At 29.7% G+C, this 12,496-nt stretch overlaps 1 protein-coding gene across 1 annotated transcript in view; it reads left to right on the forward strand.

The window, feature by feature from the left end:
* Nucleotides 1-12,496, forward strand: part of LOC107454707 (dynein axonemal heavy chain 7) — a 127,184-nt gene that overhangs the window by 15,320 nt on the left and 99,368 nt on the right. The window contains exons 9-13 of the mRNA XM_071187076.1: nucleotides 1,931-1,984; nucleotides 2,311-2,587; nucleotides 6,590-6,731; nucleotides 8,537-8,732; nucleotides 10,921-11,013. Coding sequence (XP_071043177.1) covers nucleotides 1,931-1,984; nucleotides 2,311-2,587; nucleotides 6,590-6,731; nucleotides 8,537-8,732; nucleotides 10,921-11,013 — 762 coding nt within the window. The remainder of the gene's footprint in view (nucleotides 1-1,930; nucleotides 1,985-2,310; nucleotides 2,588-6,589; nucleotides 6,732-8,536; nucleotides 8,733-10,920; nucleotides 11,014-12,496) is intronic.

Here is a 12,496-nt window from a genome sequence, read left to right on the forward strand (position 1 = left end):
TCAGTTATATTCACTTTACTTAAACGGAAATTTATCGTCAGACGGTTGAAATATCATCAACATAGCAATGCTTTGCTGGCGTTGAAATTCTCTCCATTATTACCCTGCTAAACTGGAATGCCATATGAAACTCTCCCATATTGCTAAATGAATGGAAAAACTTTTGACTTCTTTGTAGATAATGGGACTTAGCAGTTAAGAAAAGTATAGGATATTTGCTTCTGTTTATAAAATTAAATTTTTTTGTCTTCTAGTTCCTAGGCTGAATCAATATATTGTTCAAGTTTGTTCCGATGCTTTGGGGGTATTTTTTTATTTTAATAACTTATATATGTGTTAATTAAATTTTTTTGAATTTTTATTCTTGAATTGGTTGAATTTAAAAGTATTTACTATCAGATAAAAATTAAATTAATTAATTGAACTTTCAAAATTTTTCGATTTGAGTTTCTATTAAGTTTTACAATTTTAATATTTATTCTTTATTTTAAACTTATGTAGTTTCTAATTTCATTTTTTTCTTGCTTGTATTCAGTGATTCAAACTAAGAATATTAAAAATAAATCAAAATGGCTCTCTTTCATGTGAATTACCTAACTTTACATTTATTAACAATCCCTTTTCAACTCAAAGTGCAAGTGAGAGAGTGTTCTCTAAATTTAAAATTATCAAGTCTCGTCTTCATGGATGATTAATATTTAATAGTATTTGTTATGATGGTTACTGAAAAAGACATATGGAATTCCTATTAAAAGTGAAATTGTTTGTGTGAAACTAGCTCAGAAATGTTTGAAAAAAAAACCCAGTTTTAACTCTTTAAAAAAGCAGTCTTAGTTCTTTAGAAATATTATTTAAACCTGCAAAACCTTTTTTCAGTATAAAAATTTAAATATTGATGTATTTCTTTCCTTTGTACTAGTAAAGATTTTATTGATTCTTATGCTTATTAGTATAGACAATTTATTGGTGCATTTGAAAAGCAAAATTTTTGGTGAAAGCTTTTTTTAAGGATTTTATAATATTTTTTTTAAATTAGTGTTTCTTAATATTTTAAAATATTATCTCTGTTTTTATGCTTCTACCATTTGAATTACAATTTTAATTTTTTATTTATTTTTTTGTATTTAATTTATTTCAAAAATTGAATAATTTAAACTAATTTAAAAGTAGTATAACTACTCGAAGAATTAAAAATTAAATTTTCCAATTTATTACATACATATATATTATTACATTCATATACACATATACTTACATATCACACATCACTCCCTAAAAAGTCTGTCCTAGTCCATCCCTGAGTGGCTCCATCTATGGCCAAAAATTCGAATTCTGCCTCACACATATACATCACAGCCTGTTTTACGGGAAAAACACATGCGCACACATCCATCTGAAGATCTAAATATTAACCTGAACCAGAGCACAATCAATCTCTGATCCAGTACCCCCAGAGGTATTGATTTGATCTTCTCAGGCTTTAACTCTGATGCATTGGGCCTCTTCTCATGCATGCATAATGTATCCATAGAACAGATGCAATATTTGTAATTATTTTAATTATCTTTTTCGTACTTTAACATATTTAATAATGATGATGTATAAAAGTGTATCATAAGTAAATGTTCGTAATATAAAAATTAAGTATAGAACCAATTTAAAATTGATTTCAAGTACAGAATTGCATTTATATAAATTTAAAATTTTTTAATTGAATTCAGAATTGCACAACCATTATAAAATATAAAAAAAGTATACATTTGGGTAGACTATGTTTAGTTCTCTCTTAAGATATTTGAGTAAGAGCTTTAAATTCCAACATATTGTTTCAAAACTATTATTAAATATGTGATCAAGAAAAATGTCTTATGTTATAAATTTTAATTGTGTAAATTATCTTGTAATAGGTCTTTTTTTTTAATTTCAAAAGGTTCAAGATGTTATGTTGGTGTCAGTAAGAAGTGTTATCTTTGACGCTCACAAGGTATATTTTAATTTTCTGTAACTTTGTCCATTATGCTTGCATTTTTACTATCTTAATTTATTTCAATTTATTTATCTTTATTGCTAAACCAGTTGACATTTTTTTAATCATATTTCATTTTAACTTATGTGTATCCAATGCAGTGTGTTGCATTTGAAGATGGGACTGTATATGAGTTTTTCTCATTGCACAGATTAAGATATCACTCATCCTGTATACTATGTATCACTCATCCTGCTACGCACTCTGTGTAATAAAAATTTTCTCTTTTAAATATTTATTATTGCATATGATTAAACTATTATAAAACTATCTTTATTGAATAGTCCTACTCATTGGTTCCTCGCATCAAGTGGATTGTGGAGTGGCCAGGACAGGTGGTACTGTGCGTGTCGCAGATCTACTGGACTGCAGAAGTGCATGATGCAATTGCTGGTGGGATGCAATCCATGAAAAATTTCTCTGGTAAACTGAATGAGCACCTGGCTGAAATTGTTGACTTGGTGAGAGGAAAGCTGACCAAGCAAGTGAGGACGACCATCGGAGCATTGGTGGTTATTGACGTCCATGCTAGGGATGTTGTTCTAGATTTAATAAAGAATGGTTAGTCAATGATACTATATTATAAATTTTACACTGGAAAGAGTCCTACCACATGTTACTGAAGCTAAATTTTAATGTTTTATGTCTTGTTATTATTTTAAATTTGGGAAGTTAATGCTTATTTGAAGAAGAAAAAAAGACAATTTGTTTCCATGCTCAATATCATTACATCAAATTTTAAACTAATTATATTTTGTTTTAAATATTACTTATGTTATGCTGCCCTCAATGTATGAAATCCAACTTTCCAGAGAATGCCTAGACATGCTACCAAAGGGCTAACTCATGTATAGCCAAAATTTAAAAACAATCAAGCAATTTTCTCTGCTGTTTATCCTTTTATAGGGACCAAAAAAACATATTTCTCCAGTACCTATATTAAATCTGTACAGGATTGATGCAGTTTTATTAGAGACCAAATATAGTAATGTAATACTTTGTGTTACTGTACTTGGTATATGTTTAAACTGCTCCATTGCCATGCCAGTAATGCCTATTACAGAAATAATTTGAGCATCATAAGCGACAATAATAGTACGGTAGGTATGTACTTTATTTACATCACACTAGAGCTGCACAATGGGCTATTGGCGATGGTGTGGGAAACATCCCTGAGGATGATCCGAAGACATGCCATCCCAGTTTTGATCCTCTGCAGAGGGGATGGCTCCCCTGCTTTAGTAGCCCAATGACTGCTTGCGAAGATGAGCAATTTATGGTAGAACAGGTTAACGAGGACTGATACAGTGCACCCTCAGTCTTATCAAAGTGGTCACCTATTCGCTTACTGACCGCAGGCAATGAGGATTGACTTTGGTGTTCTACTGGGAACAGTGTCTTTACGATTTGTCCACTGTGGGACATAATAATATGGTGATGTAATAAATACTATGGATATAATAGTATTAGTAAATAGTGTGGTGATTTCTTACTTTTATTCTAAATGAATAAGTACCAGTTCTCCATTAGTTTTGATTTTTAGCACGCAACTTATTTTTTTAAATCTCGATTAATACCTATTGCCAAAATTAAGGCATCAATAATACTATAGTGATTCTTCACTGTTAGTTCACTGTTCACTGAATTAGTTTTATTTCTCCATTCATTTTGCTCTGTAGTAGGCAGATTGTTTTTTTATTCCAATTGCAGTAAAACATTGATCAATCTTTTTTCAAGAGACCATTCATTGCGGACGGTAGATACGGGAAAAGGTTGAATGCGGGTCAATATAAAATATTGACTTTAAAAGGTATGGAAAGTAATAAAGAAGTAATGTACTTGAAAATTACTAAATTTAAAATAACTGAAAGATCTCTGTAAAAATATTTATGATGTGAAATATAGTTGAATTAGCATATTTATTTATTTAAAACCGATAAAATTTTTGGTTTGATCAGTTTCTTCACATCTCAAACAAATTTTCGACACTTTTTCTGTAAATTAGTGTGAATACAAAATTTTCCCATCGTTTCAAAGGCTTTGAATCCTTTCCCAAATTTTGGTACTGATTGTGATTTCTTTTTCACTCCTCATCTGTATTATTTTGCCCTTCATTTACTACAATAAATTTTTTGTCTGACTTGAATTTTTTTAAAATTTCAATAAAATTTTAGAACGATTGATTGGGTAATCTATTAGTTCCTCTAAAACGATCTAAATGGGTATAAGATTAATAGAGACTGACCTCCCCCCGGAGGAGTTTTCGGATAAGGGTTCAACCCGTTGCCACGCGAGAACCAAACACTACAAAATGACAGTAAAGTAAAATTAAAACTAATAAAGATTGATACACATTAGAAAATATCACACTATCGACGACGTGTAAATTTAAAACAATAAATCAAGTATTTTAAACCATGTAGGAAAATATAAAATATGAAGTGAATAAATGAATGCAAAATGTGACCGTGCAAGAAAAGATAATTCAGCATCGCCAATGAGATTTATAAAATTTAAAATCAATCATAAAATTCCAAACGGGATTTATAGTTAAAGCCAATATAAAATTTTGGAGCAATGCATCAAAATGTATGGCTATCACAAAAGAGGTCACCGATGAACAAAAGTTCTCCATGGAAGGGAAAGGGCCAAGGACATCAACCAGTCCAAGTGTCCAGCTTAAAATAAAAAATTGAAGAGAACCAGAATTCTAAAAAAACAAATCAAAACCGCTTAAAACATCAAAAAGAGTAAAATTAACCAAAAATAAAAGTTTTAAAAATACAGTAAAAAAATGTATAAAGAGTAAAGTTAGGTAAAACTGACCTGAACATTATAAATAACATCTACGCCAAGAGAGTCAAAATCATGCCCAACGTATTCGTATAATTGTTCAGATTTTTAAAAAAAGCTCGAGTATTCGTAAAAGTAAGAACGAATTCTATTTATGATGGGACTGGTAAAACAAAGTGATGTGTGTGGGGTAAACAAAAGATGCGGGAATGATAGATTGAAGTTTGATTGTAGTAGCTTTAACCGAAATTAATCAAGCATCTTTGGCATCAATGACAGTAAGGATTATTTTTTTATCTTTCTCAAAAATGATTTAGTACTATTTTTCCATTAATTTTGCTTTTAGGAACTTTTTCTTTTTATTACCATTAATTTTAAATTATTTAGTTTTATAAATGTACCTTTTAAAAGCATAGTTACAAAAAAAAAACATCTTCCAGATTACATAACGAGTACTAATTTGATGACATAATCTGCCTATGCTCACTTTGATCATTGAGTTAATCTAACATAATGAATAAAAATACAGTGCACTCCCGATTATCCGGGTTAATCACCGGGACTGGTCGCACAGACAATCGCAAAACAAGGATAATCCGAAAACTCATTTTATTAAAGAAAAAATAAATATCAATACCAAAATATAAAAATTGCTGATATTTGCTTGCTGTATAACATGAAACTAGGAATTTTCCTTTTAAAAAAATGTGTAATGCGTCATATATTGTCGCATATTTTACAAACCGCATTAATGTCATCGTAATCAAATGCTCCCATATAAACTAATAAAGCTTCCACAGAGCAGCAGAATGAGAAATTGTATTTCCCTCATTTACTACATCTTCTGCATCAGTTACTATCATCATTATTTGATTTAACAACATAACGATGTCTTCATCTGTCAAATACTGGAAGCCAGGCTCACATGCATCACTTTGAAACCAATCTTCTGAATTTTCTTCATCAAGAATTTCGAAACCTTTGATTTCTTTTGCTTGTTCAAGAATACTATTATCATATTCTTCTTGGAGATCTGAAGAAGATTGTTTAACAAGAGGTATCATCTTTCTCCATGATCGTGATAACATAGACGATTTTACCTTCAACCATGCTTCTGATATTCTATATACTGCAATCCAATAACGAATATTGTTTCCAAAAATTGGGTAGTGTTATAACTTCATGAATCAAATTTTTTTAATCTTGAAAGTGTTTCTCTTTAAATTTTTTGTTGACTCCGGAATGAGCACGGATAATCCGCTAACCGGATAATCGAGAGTGTACTGTAATTAAGTATCTAAGTCTGTGCTACAAACTCATTTATTTTATTGATGATATCTTTAAGCAAGTAAAAATCAGTGAAAAACAGAATCATCAGCAGTTTCATTTATATCAATCACACTAGCTCTAAACAGATGAAAAAATTCCCTTTTTTAAGTGTCCTTCCTAAATAATCCAATTTAAATTTTTGAATGATTTTTCGGATAGAGGGGGTAAAATTGCCCTTTTCACTCACTGTTCAAGTTTTAGTACTCAAGCTCTTCTAGAGTTATAAGACAGACAGACGAATTCTTTGTTTTATTATTGCAGATTATTTTTTGTTTTTCATAAAGAGATATACTTTAAAAAAAAAGTTATCAGTAAACTGAAATTTAATTTTAAAGTTTTGATTTTTTCTATTGTACAAAATTGCATTTCCGTACTTCAATTTTATTAAACAAAAAAAGTGATTTAATTTTATAGAATGAATAATTTCATTTTAACAAATAGGTGTTGAAGATGAGCATGATTTCCAGTGGTTAGCTCAGCTTCGGTATTATATTGAAATGTATGAAGATGTTGAACAAGTTCGTGTTCAGATCACAAATGCTAATGTCAAATATGCATATGAGTATTTGGGAAACTCCCCTAGGTAAGATTTTTGCTGTAATGCAATATTTCATTAACTCTTTCAGAATTTCTGATCTTAAAAATTTTAGTGTTTAAGTCTAAAGCTTTATACAGGGTTGCCATTCCACAGGGAAAACCTGGAAAATATAGGGAATTTAAAAATCTCTTAAAATGCCAGGAAAAATGCTGGTGTAAGGACACAAGAGGATGGAAGGAAATACCATCACGAAGAGCTCAGTATTTTAATTATACATTCACACATCCATTCTACAATAATGAGTAACAACATAAAATTTACTTAAATGGAAAGTATTTTAAAGTTTTACCCAAACTGATTGAGGTAAAAGGGAACCAGGAAGGTTCGGGGAGCTCATCTTGCATTATCTCACTTGGTAAAAAAGAACGAAGACTATTTTTATTGTTTTTGCGGATAGAGGGGTAGTGCCATCTGTTGCTACGAATTAACTATCCGTTACACTGGATTTTTTATTTACATACTGGGTAAATTCAGGAAATTTTTGTTTTTGTCTTTTTAAAAATGGTGACCACCCAAAGCGTAATCTGTGGGATATTTATATGTGATATTTGAGTTATACTAAACTATTACATTTACTATGGTATTATTTAAGTATGTTCAGCTGGGTTTTTTTTCCCACTAAGTTTTTCACTCAATTAAAATTAGTTTAGTTATCCCAATATAGCTCACACAAGAGCACAGTAATTGTGTTTGCTCTTGATATATTGCTTATAATATGTTCAGGGGAAACACAGGGAATCTTTTTTTTCCTGCTTTGAGTGGCAACCCTGTTGAACCTTACCCAGAAGACAAGGGTATTGCTGGATCTATCATTGGGAAAAACTAGCTTTCATGCATAACGTTTTGATAAAATTAACCTTTATTTGCATTACATGGGTTAGGGGAAAACCTTTCAAGGTTAACTTGATGGAAAGAGGATTCTAATCCATGATCACTGAGGATATTTTATGTCATCATGGTCGTCAATGTGAAAAAGAAACGGAAATCGTATCGACCATCCAACCCAGGAATTCTGACCTGGGTCACCTCATTTAGAGGTGAGCGCCTTTCCCACTAAACCATAGTGGCTCCCATAATTATCCCTTATTGAATAACCCATTTATTTCACTAAAGTTGGCCGTAACCAATACTAATTCTTTATATTAGGCTGACTGTATATAAAAGTCTAATATTTTTGTTAAAAAGAAATAGGTCTTGTAATTTTTTTTTTTAATAAACCAATTCTATTAGCAAGTATAGGTCCTTTTTTTTACTATATTTCATGCACAGGGCTCGCGCTAAGCATTTGCCACCTCGCCAAATGCCATAATATCGTACATTTTTGAATAAAATTGTGTTTTGGCAAATGATTTTTTCCACTGTAAAGAATATAAAATTACGTCAAAATTAATTTTTCTAAACTAATCAGTATATTTTTTTCGATTACTGTACTTTTTGGTAGATGCGCCACATAACCAATTAGAATTGGGTCCACATAATATAAACCTGAAACAAAGTACTGTAAAATAGTGTTCTATGGGGAAAAATAATAATAAAATTTTTTTAAGATTTTCATTTACTAATTATTTGAAATCCTTAGAGCTGGTTCTGATGTATAAAATAAGGTGTAACTGAAACATTAATAGTATGCCACAAATTACAAAAATTAAGAAAGTTCAAAAAATCAATTTAAAAATTATGGTAAGTGTTGTTGTTCCCTCTCTATTTAACTAAGCCATAATATTTACACGTTTTAATTGAAAAAGTACTTTATCGAGTTTTTATTAATGTGCAGCATTTTATGATTTCAGATTAGTAATAACACCTTTGACAGATCGTTGTTATCGTACCCTGATTGGGGCATTTCATCTCCACCTGAACGGAGCTCCCGAGGGTCCAGCAGGAACTGGAAAAACAGAGACTACAAAAGATTTGGCAAAAGCCTTAGCTGTCCAGTGTGTAGTTTTCAATTGCTCAGATGGACTGGATTACATTGCAATGGGGAAGGTATGTTATTACTAACTTCTTGTGAATCAGGAAAAAAAAAAGTGGCACACTTTCAGAAGAAAAAAACATAACTGTTTTTGATTAATTTGATTAAAGCCTTGTTTTTCAAGTAAACTTTTAAGGAAAAAATATTTTAGTTTTTGCCAAAACTTAAAAAAGTGTAGGGTGCATCATTTTCTAAATAAATGAATGAATAAATAAATAAACCTGTGTGATGTTTGGACAGTAATAAAACTTTATTTGTGAAAGTGATGAAAGACTGGTATTTTTGTTCGAGGCATAACTTTAGCTTTTATTTAAAATTTTCATGTTTCTCTTAAATTGATTGATGTGTTTCTTGAATTGATTCCTCAAATTTTTTCTTTTAAATGTTCAGAAAAATCAAAATATATTCTCATTTTTAGCCCATTTAAAATATATGGTATTCTAAATTTTTTATTTTTCTTCATTTTTTATTTTCCCCAATTTCTTTATTTATTTTTTGTCTGTTACTTTATTTGATTCTGAAAGTAGTTTAAGTATAGTTGGGATATAAAATGCTTATAAATGCTATTAGAAGCTTTTTCTTTTCTTTCTTGTCTGTTACTTTATTGAGTTGAGTCTAAAAGTCGTATTATTATAGTTAGGATATAAAATGCTTATAAATACTATTTGAAGCAGTCAGTAAACAATTGTATTGTCATTTAACACAGTTCAAATTTAAGTGATTGAAAATTTGTTTTCAAGATTGTCCTCTCACAATCAAACAAAAGCTAGTTAAATAAGGCGCATTAAAAATGTTTATAATGCTTTTTAGTCTTATTTTGCTATGCTTTTTTTTTTTTTAAATTTTCCATTATTTTGTTTGAAATGATAGACAAACTAACTGACAATTTCCGATTCTTTATCGGTTTTCATTTCTACTCTATTTTATCAACAATTAATACAAAGCAGATGCCCCTTTTAATGTTCAATTTTGAAAACTCTTAATTTCTGAAAAATTATCCAGGGCACAAAAGAATACTCAATGTTAAATTTAAACTCTTATTTGCGGAAAAATAGTTTTAGAGAAATCGACCCACTTTTGTATTAGATTGAGAGGAGAGTTCTACTACTGTACTATATATATGTATACATATATATATGTATACATATATATATGTATACATATATATATATACAGTTGAGCATCGTTTATACGACGATCACTTATACGACGCTTACATTTATATGACGTTTTAGTGTGGTCCCAAATCATTCCTATTCATTTTAATGTCAAAATATATCGTTTATACAGCACACAGAATCGATTATACGTCGGTTTTTAGATTTTGTTCACGTTTATAAAATTTTTTTATTTTTTCTTGCGTATTTTAAAAAAGGGCGGAATTTGCCAACATGAATGCTTGGATGACGACCGTAATTTTTACTAGATGACTGAAAAAACTAGACAATGTTATGAAGAGGCAATAATGAAAAATTTTGCTATTCATCGACCAATGTCCAGCGCACCCATCGATACTAATTATTTTGGAAAATGTAAAAGCTCTCTTTCTTCCTGCAAATTGCACAATTGAGCTTCAGCCATTAGATTTGGCCGTGATTAGAAATCTAAAATTGCATCATAGAAAGCAGTAAGTTCACCTCGCTATTCAAAGCATTGTAGAGACTAATAGCAAGAAAATATAATTAAAGGTAACATACATTCAAATTGCTCACTGCAATTGTTCTTCTTTGGTTATTTGTTTGTTTTGCTTTCGTCTTATTTAGAAATTTATGTAAATCAACACATTGAACATTAAAATTAACTGAAAACAGAGTTGGTTTAAGCTTTAGAAGTAAAAATCGATTATACGATGTTTTTCGGTGGTCCCTTCGGTGTCGTATAAACGATGCTCCACTGTATATAAATTTTTTAGATCATTTAAGCAATTGGATTTTGTAATTCTAACAAATTTAGTTTAATGTTTTTTTTTTCAAAATTATTTGCTCTCCTGCACTTCATTTTAATTGATTTTCTACTTTCAATAATGCAAAATACCTTTTAAGTAAATTACTATAAATAGTTCTATTTTTCAGTACTTTGTTAATATATCATAAAGTAAATTATATTTAGGCATAAGACTTCTTTTAATATTAGCGCCTTAGTATACTTCAAAAATAAATTTTATCATACTTGTTCTTACTAATTGTCTTATTTTATTCCTAGTTTTTTAAGGGTTTAGCTTCTGCCGGTGCATGGGCATGTTTTGATGAATTTAATCGTATTGAATTGGAAGTACTTTCTGTAGTAGCACAACAGGTAATTTGTATAAAACTTAATTTTCATTCAAACTATTAATTATTAAGCATAATGTGGTGTGTATAATGTGGTGCAGGTATAATGTGTTGTGGTGTCTGATGTGGAAATTAATTGTTTGCCAGCTGGACTCCAATTTTATGATGACAAGCAAATCGCCTTTACGAGAAATAAGATACCACATTTGTGATTATATCACAGGATGCATAGCGTTTTCAAAAAGTGGTTAAAGGTGCTTCTTTTTAAAATACGTTTTTAAAAGCCCTTAAGGGTGCCTTTTTTTATTCAGGGTTTTTAAAAAGTGGTTTTTTTCTTTGCCGTGTCGATTGTTGTCCTAAATTACAAAAAAAGCATGATTTTTGCAATTTTCTTTGCAATATTTATCAGAAACTAATTATTTTATCATGATTATGGAAAGTGTTTGAAAATGTTTTTGAATTTTATTGATTTATTGTTTATAAATTAAGAACTTAGAAGGATGGAAAAAAATTAATTTTTGCTTCTGCACAGATCCTAATTATTATTTTTTCTTTGAAAAGTGATTAAGAATATTTTTTGAGTACCTAAAAATTACTTTAAACGTGCTTATTTTTTGTTAAAAATCTGGCTACGCACCCTGTATTAATGGTATACATTATTCATTATCTTTTCAGAAAAGGAACTTGTTCTTAAAAGACGACATTAGCATTTAAATGGTTAATTATTTCATGTATTTAAGCTTTTTTATTTAGTTAACTTACTATGCAAATGAAAAATTTTGAAAAGCATACTTTTATGTATTTTTCAGTATCTTCTAGATTATAGTTTTTCACATGGCATTCTGCAAACACTATTCACAGGTCTATAAAAGAGATTTATTGTAATATAGACATTTTATAAAAAGGAACAAGCAGCTAAGCATTCTTATTTATCAGTTTTATTTTCTGTAATAAATGAACCTTTAATGCTGAAGTAATACTATTTTCAACTTATTCAATAAAATTGAATGCATCTAAGCTTTTAATGCTGAAGTAATACTATTTTCAACTTATTCAATAAAATTGAATGCATTTAAGAAAGAATAAAAAAAATTTGGTACAAACATATTATGGTACATATTAGGAAAAACTCCCACATTGGTATACGATGCCATATCCAGGTTCTTGTACAATTCTAAATCTGTATGATGTGCCTTCTTCACCTCAAAGTTTAGTAAGTTTCCTCGTATAAGTAAGTTACCTCACCTCTAAAGTCACCATGTCTGTAGAATCATCATGTATTTAAATAAAAACCTATTTAAATACTTAAGAATTTATAGCTTCAAAATATTTTTCATTGTAGCGAGTATGTGAATAATCAGATAAGAAAATTGTTTAAGAGATTATATTTTATAACCCGCTTTGAACAACCCAACCCAATTTTTGGGGTTTACGACTACTAACGTTCACCACCCTAGCCTTGTAATTTTGAACCTAATCTAAAAGAAAAAGGAACTCCTGGATCAAAT

Source organism: Parasteatoda tepidariorum, chromosome 10 (assembly GCF_043381705.1).
Source record: "Parasteatoda tepidariorum isolate YZ-2023 chromosome 10, CAS_Ptep_4.0, whole genome shotgun sequence".
Classification (NCBI taxonomy): domain Eukaryota; kingdom Metazoa; phylum Arthropoda; class Arachnida; order Araneae; family Theridiidae; genus Parasteatoda; species Parasteatoda tepidariorum.